Raw genomic sequence first — 15818 nt, 5'->3', positions numbered from 1 at the left:
ATGTTTTAAAATGCTGGAATCCTCTTGCAGTACCTAACAGTCATGGAGAACTGCTGGTGTAAGGATCCTGGAAAAGCAATCTGATGTCTGCTCTAACTCTGGGGAAGGAACCAGTTGCAGACCTCTTCAGTTTTCCTCTTGCATTTTGTTCCCTGTCACAGTTGCTTTCTACAAGTTGCATACATAGGTTCAGTTCCATTTTTACTGTCTTGTGTTCCTCTCATAAGATGCTTTATTTTCAGTTTGTTTCATCGAGATACCGGTTTGATTTTTCTGTCCAAAACTGTTCACAACTGCAATCCCCATGGCGTATCTTCTGCAGCACTATTTATAATTTTTTAATTGCTGTAGCATTTTCTTCACCTGTGAATTTCTGTTGCTGAAATAGTTCAAGGAATATTTTAGGTTAGGTGAGTTCTTGAGCTAAGCAACAAACAAGAAAGCAGATGAAACTCTTCAGTTCAGGAGGTTGAAAACCTGTGTGATGTTAAGTCAGTGTGTCAAATCAAATCTGGTAGAAGATTAACCTGTAAACAAGACCTAGATGTCTCTCTTACCTGTCTGAATATATTTTGTCATTGAAAGTGTTTAGAGGCCTACTTACATTAACTGACTACTACATTAAACCATCACAGAAAGTAGATTGAATTGTCACCCCTTCTGTTGCATGAAATACCTTTTAAAGAAGTAGGGTTGTTTAAGAGAAGGCTTATAAGGCCTGAGTTTTACTGAAAAAAAACCCAACAATTAAACCTTTTCAAAGGGTCTGCAAAGCTGATCCTCTGTTTCAGGTATATTGTGAGAATGTGTTTTCAGTTGGAATGTTTGCAACCACCAGAAAGGGTTTCCTACGAAGCTTTTTAATTTGTTTCTGTGTAAGTTATCTAGTAACTTTGGTAAGGATGGGAAAAGCAGAATATTGTGAAGCTCTGATGCAAGTGGAGCCGTGCTGTGTATGCTTACCAAGTTTTATGCAAAAGCTGAGCTGAAAAGTGATGGTATCTGCAGGAGGTGTGAAATTACCTGGTTCACTAAGGTGATCAGACTGGATGATTGAGCAAAATAGTCAGATATATCTTTGACTGTTTCAGCAAACTCTATTAGCTGTGGGTTTGCTCAGTTTTGTGTACATTGGTCATTGTGTTGTCCCGCTAGCTCTCACAAGTTCGTGTGAATGAAACAGCAGTAGGGAATACTCCAGATACCCTGCCACTGTGCTATGTCACTCTGATGCCCATGGGCTGTGGCAGTGATAGAGGTTTAGACAAGACAATGATATGTAGCCTTTATATAAAAAAGCTAGGCTCTTTCTGGGTAGATTTCAGTACTCTGCTCACCAAAGTTCGGCCTGAACAGGTGGTGAGATGCTCTGTCTGTAGCTGTGAAAATTCTGGCAAGAAACAAATGTTGGGGTGAAGCTTAGTAAGCAGAATGAGGTGGCAGCTTCAGTGTCACATCAGGGCTGGAAACATCTGTCATCCCCAATGTATGGGCTGTGGAGGGAAACAAGCCAAGTGCTATCTGCCTGTGGGTTGTGACACCTGTATGCGTGCAAGCCCTGGACCTTAACTGTCCAGAGAATTTACAGATGAACAGGGGAGCATCTAGTGAGATTTGGCAGTGTGGAGGGTTACTGGGATACGTACTTCATGTAGTACTTTCCTGGATTTCCTATGTGAAATGGTGCTGAAGTTAAGTAGCATTAGTATTGAGCGTGTCTCTTCTTAGCACAGGAATCTGGAAAACCCTTCCAAGAAATCACGCATGTCCTAGCAGCTATCAGTCACTGTCCAGTGGGCAGAATGGGTTGAGTGACTGGTAGAAGGCTGTTTGTTGGAAAATGTATTGTAAATCAAATAAATTTAGTAGCTTTCTGGACAGGGTAATGAATTTGCAGATCATCTGAACAGGAAGATGCTAATTCATGTGAATTAGGAGGGATTCTAATTCATTCTCAAGCCATCTGCCAGAATGGAAATCCTTTGGGTAGGTCAATTTGCTACCACCGGCAACAGAATAGAATTCTTTTCTTCCCCCTGCTCAGGATCTGAGAGTGATAGTAGTTGCTTTTTAAATGTGGTTGGTCGCTGGAGGGGCCATACCTTCCCTTTGTTTGACATGGTACCCAAGGCCTGGAGAAAGGTGGGTCAGGTTGTCCTGTGGGCATTTAGGGTGGTCAAATTGAAAATGCTCTGTGCTACATGAATGGGAACTGCAGTGTAAAAGTGCAGTTTTTTGGTTTTGGTTTTTTGTTTGGTGTTTTTTTTTCCTCTCTTCATTTTGATGAACTATTAAAAATTGATAAACTTTTATTGTGTCCATTCCACTTATTCTGGAGTACTTATTAAAGCAGATGGATCTCTTGGTTTGGATGAAGTAAATTTAGTGGCACTGATGGCTTGCTGTTGAGGCTATCTGGATTCCTTCACAGTTGTCTCAGCCAAACAGATTTTTGAAGGACTGTTTTGGGTATTGAGAAAAATTCTGCACATAGATGCAACCTCAAGTTCTGCAGGTAGCAACAGAAATCTCTGCTGCGTTGCTGCTCTGCCAGTTACCAAGCAAAGTGGCATTTCACGGTGGCTCTTCTTCCTCCTGGCAGCGGAGCATTCTCTGGTTAGCCCAGCCCTCCACTCACACCAAGCAGTGACAAAATATTGTCCTCTGTTTACTGTGAATGCAGTCTCAGCTTTTATGTCTGTCGATACAAGAAGGTACCCACTGTGTTTCCGATGCGTCACTCTCGGAGGGAATATGCTGGGGCATAAAAGGCTCTTTCCCACTTGAGTGGAACAGTGTTTATATATAAACCAGCCGTTTGTTTTCCCTGGCAGAAAAACAAAGTATAAAGTAATAAATGGGATTTAAGTTTCTTGTCTCTCAATGGCCCTTGAGGCTGAAGGAATCTCTCAGCTGCAGTTGGCACCCCAGCTCAGCAGGGCTTTGCTGGGAGGAGATGGAGCCTAAGCAGACCCTGTGGTTACAGCAGAGGCTGCTGAGGTGCTGGTGAGTGCCAGTGGGTCCCTGGGGCCTCCTGTGCAATTATCCTGCCTCTGAGGTGGTTCAGGAAAATCTTTTCCCTCTGAATATAATTAAGCTCTGAATGTATGAGAATGCAGTGGAGCCTTTCTTTTTAGACCCATCTCAGACTGGGAATACCAGGGTGGCTGTGATGTGTAGAATCTTCGTCACATGCTTGGAAAACCATTAAAATGCTCTTTTATCCAGCTCGCTCTTAGAGTTATGAAGGGATGAGAAGAGTTTCATGACACCGTTAGTACTGCTCTTCTGCTGTGGCACATGCAATTGCATTTAATAGTATGCCTCAGATGCTGCTGGGCTTTTATAAGGATCATGTGAAAAAAGCCAGTGACTGAGTTAAAATCAGGGATGAGGTCACTGCATGGCCTCTGCTTCCTCCAACTTGGAGCATCTTTGGGTTCAGGTAGTGGGAGAGACAAGGGTTCCTCACCCTCCGGTGGGACGTGAGGATGTGCAGGGGCTGCGCATGTAAAATGTTTTGATTTCCAGAGGAGGGAAAGGTCCTCATGTGTCAGGGTGAGATTGCCTGGGACAGAGTGGTCCTTGTTTGATGCGCCAGTCTTGCGCTGCTTGCCAGCCTGTCATGGATTTTATAAATTGCTTTCAAGAGCTGAGTAGGAGGTTGTGGGTTTCTGGCTCTGCAATGAGTACACATGCTGTAGCTGTTGGTGCACGGTTCAGACAGCAAAATTGTTACCAAAGGCTCAGTTACAGAAAATACAACAGACCAGAAGGGCTAGAGCACAGTCAAGCCCTGGCTTCCCTCCACTCTGTGTCCTTGCTGCAGGGTGCACAGGCTGTGAATTCGGCGTGTTGACTTAGTCTTGAGTAGTATGCATGGTTTGCCATGGTCTCTTACTTCTGTAGCTTAAGCAACCTTTGCACTTGGTGCTGTGTACCACTGTGCCCTGAAGACTGAGCACCTGGAAAAGGTGAGAAAAGCACAGAGTGAAATGGAAATGTGTATCGATTTTGCTGTACATCTGGGGACCGTTACTGTAGAAGTTAGAGTGCTCTCAAAAACACATTAATACTGAATTCATGTTTTACAGGGAAGAAGAAACTATTTGTCAAATTGCTGATCGTGAAAGTGCATTTTGAATGCTCTGCTTTTAGCACTGCATTTCTTTTTAAGAACATTAATTAAACTACATCCTTTCATTCTTTTAATTTCTCCCACAGCCCCTCCATGGCACTTTATTGGCCTCTGTGTAGGGATGTAGACTTTGTTGTAGTGTGGTGAGTGACCAGCACGTAAGTCATGTGCTGGATTTAGTTAGGATGTAATCTTTTCACCATCTGCTCAGGCACTCCCATGTTTCTGCATCACTCTGATTTGCAAGCAAATGTTAAAGGTGATCTCGAATCTGCAGACGTTCAGAACACCACAGCTCCCTTTCACTGAATATGAGCATGTTCCTGCTGAGGAGTTTTGAGCAATGTGTTGTCTGAACATCGCAGTAACTTGCTGTGCTCAATTTTAATTCTCTGGCTGGTGGATGGAGCACCTAGTCAGGAAAAAAAAATTATCCTTCAGGCTGATTGAAAGATAAGTGCACAGGAAGCATTTCTCTGTAGAACTGAGTTTAAGAATACTTTGATACATGTTCTGCAGTTGTTTTTCCACCCTCCCACAGTGATTCTGGACCTTTTTTGCAATCTCTGGCTTGTATTTGTCTTCCTTAGTCTTTAGGGGTCTGTCTGACTCTCCAGCCTTTTGTAGCTGACAGCTGTAGAGCATATGGAATTCTGTTGTGGCTTTTTTTTTTTATAAAGTTGCAGGCAAGATTTCAACTTTGTTTGTTGTCTCTTGATTTAAAGTAACATCAAATGGTGAGAAATTCCCAGAGAAAAAAAATCCCTGGATGAACTGAACGTTTACATAAGTTTTCTTTGCTTTTCTATCTGTCTAACTTGCATGCGGTTATTTCAGTGCAGCCTGTCTGCTTTCCAGTCGGTCCTTGAACTGAGGTGCAATAGCTGTATCTCTCGTATGCCCAAGTCTTTTTTAGTGATTAAATGAATTTTCATATGCACCATGAGAACAAGTGCATCTCTGCGCATCTGTATTGTGCAGTGCTTGTACATGGCAGTGCAGAGGGCTAGGTCTTGCTTTCCTTTTTAATTTTCCAGCATTTTTATTCCCTCCCTGGTGTCCTTCCCATACAGTCTTGCACTGGCTAGAAGGATTATGGTTCAGCATAGCTCAGTGTTTGCTTCTGAATGGCTGGACTTTCTGTGCTGCCCAGTTTGCTGAGAGAAGCCTTTCGAAACTGAATGGAATTTAACATTTCCAGAGAGTTTAAAAATGCAGCTTCCCCAGAGCCCAGAAATGCCTGCGGGCTAAATGGGAGTGAGTCAGGAACTCTCTGAGCTAGACTTTGTCGTCAGGTTTTCGCTTTGTGGCAATGCAGAAGCAACAGTGTGGTAAAACTTGGTGTTGCTGAGTGCGCTAGGGAGTGGTTTCCTTTTGTGATACAGACCTCATTTTATAAAATGTACTGTTTCATGTGACTCGATGTCCTCCTGTCCCTGGAGTAGCAATGAGTTTTCAGCCTTTGTTGCAACACTCCGAGTAATTAACTGGTAGTGCGTCAGGCTTCTTCATGAATTCATTACTTCTTTGTGTCCTTTCTTGAGCACATGGCATAGAGGAGCTCTAACCAGACAGAAGGAGCAGGTGTGGGTACAAAAGTTTCCCTAGGGAAGCTAACCTTATTGTGCCTTTCCAAAGCCGTGGTCCCTCGGCAGGGCAGCGGCATGGCGCAGTGCAGTTCTGTGCATTGCACCTGACCCATGCATCCTCTGGGCTGGTGAACGGGCTGGGTCTTGGCAGCATTTAACGGCTCTTTCCAGCTCTCACCTGTTGTATGGGGAACTTGCAGTCTCATGGCTGGTCCTGATCCTGACAGCGCAGCTTGTTATGAACTGGGAGAGAAACAAGCTGAAGCTTACGGTGCATCCCCCTGCCCTCCTCCTCATTTCTAACTTCCCTCAAGCACATGCACTTCTTCCTTTGTCTCCTGCTTCTTGCAAAGATGGGGAGAGGGGAGGATTGCAGGGAATCTGGTATCTGCCTGCTCCAGGGCAGTATTTCATGAAATGCTTGCTTTTACGTGGTAACCAAAGGCACCTAGAAAGTGGGTAGATTGCCCTGCCTGTTTCTCAGCCGACCGACTTGGAGATTAAAAAGCAATCCGCTTCTTCAGTCAGCAGGAACGCTGGCCCCCACGACTGTATATTTTGCTTGCACCATTAGTTTTATCATCAGGAATGCTTCAGGCCCTGAACCTGAGAGAGAATGAACCTGTTTATTTTGGGCATAAAGGCTCATGGGCCTTGGCAGGTAAAGCTACAGCTCTTCTGCCTTCTCTTTGAGATGCCTCTGGCTCATGCTGTACCTGGTACAGCATTTCCTTCGTGCAAACATCTACCTGGACTGTAAATGCTTGCAAATGCGAATTTGTCAAATAGCAAGGGTGTTCTCCAACAGTGGACTCCATTGCAACTCTGTGCATGTAATTGTGTAAGGGCCATTATTATTATTATTATTTTTTATGTTCCTTCCTAGAACATGTATCTTGGAAGTTAGACTGTGTGAGCCCTTAGTAGGTGCTAGGTGCTCTGTTTTCTGGAGGAAACCACTACTCCAGTTTTTAAATCTTTTTGCTTTCTGTTATATCTTGCTTTCTAGCTTGTTAACTGTGTTTTCTTCTTGGTGTTAGTTTTCTACTGGGAAAATTAGCTGGCGCCTAGAGATGTCTTTTCTTAGTGCTTACACGTAGCAATACCAGTGGGCCTATGAGCCTGTCAAAGAGAAATGTAAACAAAATCTCCCCTAGGTAGACATGGACCTTCCCCATCTGGTGAGATAAGAACTAGTGCTGTTTTATGTTTTAGCCATTGTTTTTGATAAATACTGTCCTGGAACTAAATTAACAGAGGAAAGCTTGGGAAAGTGACATTTGAGTTTAGACTGCTGCTTGTTTGGCGTAGTGGGTTAGTTTGATTTACAGATGTCATGCTACAGAGCTACTATTCAGGCTTGATTATTTTCAAGTTGTGGTTGAATGTCTACTTTCCACTGTTAGGAGAGATTCTTTGTTTAAAATGAAATGTGTATTTCTGCTGGAGTGTCTGTAACTTTAAGTGAGGTGGTATGAAGTGATGTCTTGCTAAGCAGCAGTAACTGCTGGTTGCAAAGGACTGGTTTTGAAATTGCTTTGCATTAGACGTATCACATTGTTTTCCAAACATTAATCTTGTGATTATTTTTAAAATGCATTTTTTGAGAGGTGACATGGGGTACAGAGGAGTTTTTGTCTCCAGATCTGGTAAACTGTTAAAAATGAGTGTGGATTTCCAGCTACCTGGCCTCTGCTGGGGCTGTTGTCCAGTTAATGCGATGCCCTGTGATGCTTTGACTCAAAGGAAACTGTAGCAGGACAAAATCACTAACAGTCTCTCTCTCCCCATCCCCCACCCCCCACCCCACCTCCCGCCCCTTTTCCTTTTTTCTCTTTACAGTAAAAAAAGCTAAACTGCAAGGACCACCAGGTAAGTCATGCTTTACTGCTTGTTTGCAGCTATGTTGACACCTGCTCTCTCACTTCTACTCATGCTGGTCCCTCCAGTTTTCATTTACCTCCTCTTGGCTCCTTCATGTTCTTAGGAGTGACAAAATCTACCCTGAAAATCAGGCGGCCTGAGTTAGTAGAAAGCTTGAGGCTGTGACCTGGTATCACAGTGCTAAGAAACGCCTGCTCACCTGACCTAGACGGGTGATGGATGAGGAAGTTCGGTCCTTTACTGTCACCAATTCACACCCCACCCTGCCCTTTCCTCTCACCCTTCCTCTGTCCCTGTTAAAAACAGGATCTGAAAATCTCCACCAAGCAGAACTGTTGTGTGTGTGCCTGCCTGGGTTCAGTGCCTCCTCAGTCCTGATTGGGATTGCTGGATGGTGCTGCAGAAGTGATTCATTCTCATACGTGGCAGTCCATAATGGCTGTGCTTGGGGCTGAAATCCCATCCACTGGGTTTTGTGTCTGCATAATATAAAACCGAATAGTTAACAGTCTAGGTGACTGTTTCACTGTGCCTCAGTGGCTAGCCAGGAATCCCTTAGCAGACAAATACATTTATTGAATGAAATCTGATGTCTAGATTACAAAAGGATAAGCAGTTTTCTTCTGGAAAAACACCTACTCAGGCATTTAGATCCAAAGCAATTGATCCAAAAGCAAAAGCTGTATTCATGACTTATTTGTTCAGCTTTATTCTCTTGATATAGCCCTCCTCATGTTATAGTGGAACATTCCCAGGGCTCCTTGTCCGTACTCCATGTCAGGTCAAGATCTGTGTGTGCACTGACCTTGAATTTCCAGGGAAGGAAGGCTGAGTGCCCAGACTGGAAAGGAGATAGTGTGTACTTTATCCTTTCTCTAATCAAGTAGCCTGCTCATGGCTGCAAAATATTTGTCCTGTAGTCTAGGTTTAACTCAACCAAAGCGTGTGGTTTCACTGACAAGCCCAGTGACCCAGGAGGATGCAAGTGATGTAGCAAGATATGAGGGAACCTGGCTTGCAGTGAATCCTGCTTTTTCCAGAGCTGCTGGATCGTATCATTTCCATTTCCTTCCTTTCTGTTAGGATATTTCAAGCTAGGTGCTGGGACAAGCAATAATAGCCCACAGCAATGACGTATGCAAATTTTGACGGTTTTAAAACGGACTGTGATCTAACTTATGCTGGGAATAGATGTAGCAGAACATCGAAGTATTAAAATATGCACATTGCTTTCTAGCTACTTAGCATACATCTCGTTCCAGGCTTCATGAAACTAATAGATAGGTCTAAGGTGGTAACTCCTCTTCGAAGGGAGTTTGTTCATTCTCAGATGCTGAGACTCAAACTTTGTGTGGGTCTGTGCTTGGCTGCTTTTGATTTTATTAGCAAAGAGATAGCAGCAACTAGGAAAAAAAGTTGTTTCAGGGTTTTTCTTCAGATTTGAAATAAAAAGCAAAATGTCTAAATGACACCCGCCTTGTCAAAATGTGAGTGCAGCATGGTTCTTCTAGGTCAGGTCATTCAAGCAATACAGATCAATTTTAGCACATTTAGCATAAATCACTGTATTTTCCTTCTGCTCCTGATTGATCTGTAAAGTTATTTGTGGATTCATGGCTGGAAAACCAGGTTGGAACTGGCAGAGTGGTTGGGCCAGAAGGGAAGAGATGATACAATCAGCCCAACTGCTTCTTGCTTGTATGTTTTGCAAGTTGGTTCCTCCCTCTGGGTGGTCTGCATGATGGGGCCCTGTTCCTTCAGACTGTCTCTTCTTCCTCTCATCTTCCTTTCAGTAACCATCTTAAGCATGAAGTGTCTGTGTTCTTCAGGATTTTATACTCTTTTCTTTGTCCCTGACTTGCTGCAAGTGCTTAGTTGCTTGGTTTTGTTTGTGCCTGAATTTCTAAAAAACTGTGATGGAGAAATTGATGGCAAGTGAAAAACACCTTGCACATTTGGCTCCATAACCCAGTGATGTCTTCCCACATGGACTTTTCATTTTGGGTCCCCCTGGGATGCAGCGTATGGACTGAAAACCTTGAAATGTTGCGCTTATGTGATGAAAGGGTATACTGAAGGAGACAACTTCTGCCTCTCGTTTCCCAGATAAATTCAATACATATGTGACCCTGAAAGTGCAAAATGTGAAGAGCACGACTGTAGCTGTGCGAGGTGACCAACCCTGCTGGGAACAGGACTTCATGTTGTAAGTATGGTGCAGCGATGGGTTGCTTGTGGTTGAGTCCTTCCACAGCATGATGTTTATACGGAGTTGCTATTGTGTGTATAAATTGGAGTACTTGGGTAGAATGCACAAGTCTGGTGACAGTCTGAATCATTTGCTTTTCTGTGTTACACACTGACCTGTGGTGAGAGAGATGTGTGTTGGGAGATTCTCTGCCTGTGCCACAGAGCGGCTGGAGTAGCCTGTGCTCTTTAATAGCACAAGATTGCCTGGATTCCTGTTCTTAGACCTGTGTGTCAGGGTGCAGTGAGGACCAGCTGCTCCCACAGCATCAGGCAGCCAGAAGGAGAGTGTGGTAGGATGGTTGGTAGAGCAAGGTCCTCACCAGCCAGGGCCCAGTCCCACAGCACCTCAGCAGCACCAGCGGAGCTGGCCTGAGGATCAGGCCAGTGTCTGCTGAGAGGTCAGCTCATCAGACAAGTTCGTAGTAATGAGGCAGTCATTAAAAAAAAAAAAAAAGTCAAGCTGGGAGTGTAAGTTAGCAAGTCAGGCTCAGGGCTGCATCTGTTGGTAATAATCAGGGTCAGGCATAGTCCAGTAATTTCCAGTCAGTTCCATGACAAGGCAAGTCTGAAGCTGAGCTGGGAAGTCAGTCTGTGGGTTGATGGGGTCAGTGATCAGACATGGGCAAGCTGCAGCTAAGCTGGAGACAAGCACACCTACAACATAGCTTAGGCAAGGGCTAAAGACCCGGAGCTGAGCTTAAATGGGCCATAGGTAGAGGCTGTGGGTGGAGGACACTTAGTGTGGCTGGTCAGGGTGATTAAGGGCCATTGTTAGTGCACTCAAGGCATTGACAAGGTGGTCCTGCTTCCCTCAGTGTGAGAGCTGCTCTTGTGTGTTGATGCTTTCTGCCACTGGCCTGGGGCCCATGGATGTGTTTTCTAGCTTCTCTGTGCAGCTTGAGGGGCTGCCGGTCCCTGCCATGAGCAGCAGAATGAGTTCAGCTCTCCCGGGGTTTCTGGTGCAGTTGGCACTTCTTACTTGCTCTGGTCCTTGTAGTCCTGACATGTAGCCAGGGATTTCCCAGTATCTTTTTAAATGGTGGAGGGTTTTTTTTGCTGCTGGGTGAATGACTCATTGATATATTGCATCTGCTTTGTTTCTATAGCTTTGTGAGACAAAGTGAACTGAAGTTAGTAAATCCTGGACCTCCAGGATTCTCTGAAGGTGGCATGGACGGTGCTGTTGCAGGGGTAGTGATGTTGTGTTCATCTTGTGGAGTCAAAGCTAGTGCTGCCGGTCTTGAGTGGGTCTGAGCTGTTTACATAGTGTCTGTAGCAAGAGACCCAACATGGGATTTTGTGAGTATGTTTCACAGTCCAGCAGCAGTTGGTTCTCCTCTGCCAAAAGTGGGAGGCTTTTGTCTCTGGCTGAGGAGTTCACCTGGGTCAGTACTGTATTGTTACAGCTGTGCTCCCATCTCCTTTCCCTGGTGGCACCCTGCTTTTGGAGCAGCACGTGAGGTCTGTGCTTCTGCACAGAGTCTGGAGTCTATGCTTTAGCATCTGGTGACACACATGTGCTTCTGAATGCTACCATCTTCTGAACTCCGCAGTTTCTGGTCAGACAGAGGCTGTGGCTATCACTGATGTAAACGGTGCAGGACTGGGGTAAGGTCTGGGACAGGGAATTGTACCTGTCAGGCAAATCATGTGCTCGTACTCAAACTAGTAACTCATTCTTCCTGTTATTTGTGCTCATCCTGTAGACAGGAACTAGCTTTAAACATGGCCAGCTACAGAGAAGGCTGCTCACCAGTGATTTAAGAATGGCACTTATTTGTGCTGGGTGACAGCTGTCATGGTTGCTCCTCCTTCTTCCCCTCAAACAACTCCTGGAACTGCTTTCCAGTATCAGCTGGGAGCTGAGTTAGCGTGCTGTAAGGTCACTGTGCTGCTCTGTAATTAGTTGCTAGGGGATATGAAAGCAGAATATTGGCTGAACCACCTCACCATTATCGTCCCTGCTTTAGCCAGGCAACAGCACAGTTGTTCGTATGTTGATAACAGAAATATTACACATGGCAGGGAATGTGTTTTGCATGATTCTGTGTACATTAATTTGTCCCAGGAGAAATAACACTGATATTCTAATACTACTATTCACTGGTTTGCTTTTTTTCTTTCTGGAGTTTGAAAAGGCTTTTGAACACTTTAGTTTTTTCCTCAGGGAAGGATGCTTTTATTGTCTGTATTTGTGTTTACCTTTTTTATGAGGCACAGTAGAAGAATAGACTACAACGAAGAAAATGCTTTTTATCTGTATTTGTTGTTTTTGCTTCCAAACTCCTTATGAGACTTTAGAATCTTCTGAGACACTTCAGAATCTGAGACTTTGGGGTTGTTTGAGATTTGCTTGTTTACCAGACCAGTAAAACACTTTTAATGTGTTCTTTGGGGGCATCTTCTAATTTTGAAGCAGCTTTAAAAGGACTGTGTATTTGCAGCAAACACCTCTTGAGTGAAAGTGCAGACTGATGCTTAGAACGTGATGATTACATCGGTGTTGAAGTTTAGGAGTGTTTTTCATTTGAATTCTGCGTGCGTGTGGAGAAGGAGGGGCACCAAATTCCAAAGTCAGCTCTTTTGTTCTTTGAAGCTATTCTGCATCTAACCAGAAGGTGGAGAAAGGGAGACACAAAGGCAATCAAAGCCACTGTCCTGAAAATCTTTCTGTCCCACCGCCCCCGTCCCCGCACACCCCCCCCCCCCCCCCCCCCCCCGTTCCTATCTGGTGGCCTGTCCTGTGGAGTTCTGGATAGAAGTCTGTTGGGTGTCATATGGTCAGTGTCTTGCTCTGTCAATGTTTGCTGAAGCAAAGAACGTGCCTTTACAGCATGCCTGATTTCTTCCTTCCCTTCCCTTTCTGGTCTCATGCTAGTCCAGCCAGCAGAAAATCAAGTTGCTTCTGTTGTTATTGCAGGTTTGTGCAATCAGAGAAATATCATCTTCCAAGAGGCAAGTGGTGGGAGGACAGAGCAGTGATGGGTGCGGGTGGCTGGTTGTTAGTTATTGCTGTATTAAGCAGCCATATGCAAACAGAGGGAGCTGGAGGCTCAATTTCAAGATGCTAGCAGTAAACTGATAAGAAGCCTGTGTAATAGCTTCATTTTGAACTATGTGGACTGAGTAGCCCAAGTAGTGGACACTCCTGACCTCAATTCCTGTGTCTTAAACAAGAACAGAAACACCTGGGTTTAAAATAGATGCTAATGTTCTTTGCTGTAGCTGTAGAGTTTGTCTTTAACTTTGTAGATAGAATGTTCTGTTTTAAAGTTGTAAGAAGTCTCTGGGACAAAGCTCAAATAGGTGCTGGAATTGGCAGCAGGTTTTTTTTGGGCCATGGCGGCAGTCTATAGAAATTAGTGACTAACGTGCTTTTAAATTCCCTCAATAACCTGAATGTGGACATTTGAAAGGAAGGACAGCAGGCAGTAGCACTGTGTGTCCAAAATACCTACTTTTGGGCATTAGCTGTTGCACTAAAGGAAAGTCCTGAGCTCAAAGAAGTAGGACGAATAGCCTTTCTTCATGATAAGTGTGGGACAGTTGCATATCAACAGGCGGACTCAGGATTCTTCTCTACTTGTTGCTTTTACCCGCAGTTCAGGGTGAGCAAGCGCTATGCTGTTCTTAAGCAGGCATATTATAAACCAGCATGGCTGGGGGGGTGGGATAAATGGTATGAACAATAGGGAAGAAGTGGATTTGAGATACATCCTTTCCTTACCGAGAAGGGAAGGTGTTCATGAAAACCTTCAGATAAGTATTTGCACGAACTTGCCACTTGATGGTCGTGTGGCTGTATTGCCACTGCTTGCCGCTGGAGATTCACATGGCTCAAAGCCTGTCATTGTCACACAGAGGAAGAAGTTAGTGCTGCAGCAGAAGAGGTGCAACACAGCCTTGAGCAATAGGTAGTGCTGCTGATGCAGCTGTGCTGCGTTTGGGACTGTTACTTTAGGCATGTGGCAGCTCCTCTCACAGGTAAGTACTGGCATGTTTGGACCTGCCGGAGTGTGCTTGTGTTGCTGTGCTGCCAAGTGAAAGGAGACACCCACTTCATTAGAAATGGGGTGCCTGATGACAAAGAACAGCTTACCTCTAGGTTTTGGCCCAAGATAGACTTCCTGCTCCTGTGTACATAGCTGCAGAGACAAGTTCTCAACTGGCAGTGTCTGCATGGCATAGTTCAGGGTTTTATTTTGCAGTCTTTGTGTAGTTATTTAAACTGTGAGAAATCGGTCATTAGAAACTAGCGTTGCCTGTGAGTGTGGAACACCTTGACCACATCCTTCCAGAAGCTCTCTGTAGCTTGACATGGCTGTGTGGAAAGAGTTCACTGGTATAGTCATGGTGGTAACGCAGAACCTAATTAGATTATATTCTGCTTTTTTCTCACCTGTGCTGCCTTTCCTTTTATTGCAGTGAGATCAATCGGCTGGACCTGGGCCTGATTGTTGAAGTATGGAACAAAGGACTGATCTGGGACACGCTGGTTGGGACTGTGTGGATTGCTTTGAAGGCCATTCACCAATCTGATGAGGTTAAGCTGACACAGAAGCTTTATTTTGACAGCTCCAATGTCAATAGTTAACATGTTACAAATCTGGCGTGGTGCAGTCCAGGACTGTGCTCCTCAGTAAAACTTCCTCTTGCAAAGTCAGGAGGGCTGGGTGAGGGGGGAGGTCTGTTGGCATCATGTTGTTTTTGTTTTTGAAGGAGGCTGCCAATAGACCAAAACTGAGCTTAAGTGTGTGTCCTTGGTCTTATCTCATTCACATGGACTCAAAAACCAGGGCTTAATCTGTTAAGGAACCGATGTAATTGATAAATGTCTGAATTCCTTAAGGACTGACTGCTTAGTCTGATGCTCAGATTTTTTTGAGTTCCTGCTGTAGACAGATAAAAGACAATCCGATCTTTGAGGCAGGTCCAGGGCAGGTCTACATCGCCATTTTAAAGCTTCTGGCTGTGGTGTTGGAAGGTATGTAGTGGTGCTAGTATGAATTGGAAAAGGTAGGAAATGGGTTGTGCCAACGTCTGTAACTGTCCTAACTACTGAATTTGGCAGTTCTTACAGCTAAGCAGAACATGTTTGTCTTTTTACCTTAAACTTCAGGGCATTTATTTAAAAGATTATTGAATCTGAGTAGAGAGAGAGCACTTGTGTGTTCTGTAAAAGGAGGCGAGGGGGTGGATGCCCAGCAGTGTGGCCATAAGGTCTACCTGGTGCTCACTTCCTCTGGCTGTCTAGTCCCTCCTTGGTGCCTGCCTTTGGGGACTTACCTTTGCAGTGACACTGAGAAGGCAGTAGCTCTGCTATGAGGTGTTTGCTGCTGTCTTGGTTAAGGCCGTTAAGATTTGGAGGAAAAGCTGCCAGCACATGCTGAATAGATGTCATTTGATATTAAAATTGGGTATCGGGCCTTAGTAATACTGTAAAGCTCTTCCTGAAGTCTTTTTTGTTAGAAAACGTGTGAGAGTTGCTGCATAAGGGCCTGCCAGACTTGAAACTTCACCTGTGGCTTGTGATTCACAGGAAGGTCCCGGGGAGTGGTCTACGCTGGAGGCAGAAGTTGTAATGAAACATGATGAAATCTGTGGAACCAAAAACCCAACTCCTCACAAAATTTTGCTGGATACAAGATTTGAATTACCTTTTGGTGAGTGCATTTCAATAACTTACCCAGGGTGCTGACAATGCAGAGGAAGTATGTTGGGAGCAGTTTGTGTTTTATAGTGGTGTTCACTCTCAGTTTGGTCAGAATAATTCAGTGCAGATCAATTTGCCGGTGTTCGTTTCCTGTTTGGCTTCTTTCTAAGAAGATCAGAATAAACAGGGAAGATGCAAAGCTCTCCCAGTGCTGGAATGTTTAGACTAGCAGCGGTTTAAGAAACTATTAATACTATTTCAGGGTTGTGCAGTCAGACATTTTGTTCCTGAGCAGGGAACATTA

At 44.5% G+C, this 15818-nt stretch overlaps 1 protein-coding gene across 8 annotated transcripts in view; it reads left to right on the top strand.

Annotated features, from left to right (window-relative positions):
* Positions 1–15818, top strand: part of UNC13B (unc-13 homolog B) — a 214303-nt gene that overhangs the window by 19300 nt on the left and 179185 nt on the right. For all 8 annotated transcript variants that reach the window (XM_055791161.1, XM_055791157.1, XM_055791165.1 and 5 more), the window contains exons 2-5: positions 7570–7599; positions 9718–9817; positions 14287–14404; positions 15401–15524. In XM_055791161.1, the coding sequence (XP_055647136.1) occupies positions 7570–7599; positions 9718–9817; positions 14287–14404; positions 15401–15524 (372 nt within the window). The remainder of the gene's footprint in view (positions 1–7569; positions 7600–9717; positions 9818–14286; positions 14405–15400; positions 15525–15818) is intronic.

The sequence above is a fragment of the Falco peregrinus genome, chromosome Z, assembly GCF_023634155.1.
Source record: "Falco peregrinus isolate bFalPer1 chromosome Z, bFalPer1.pri, whole genome shotgun sequence".
NCBI lineage: Eukaryota > Metazoa > Chordata > Aves > Falconiformes > Falconidae > Falco > Falco peregrinus.
The sequence above is the reverse complement of the archived record's forward strand: the minus strand, read 5'-3'. Positions and strand labels throughout refer to the sequence as shown.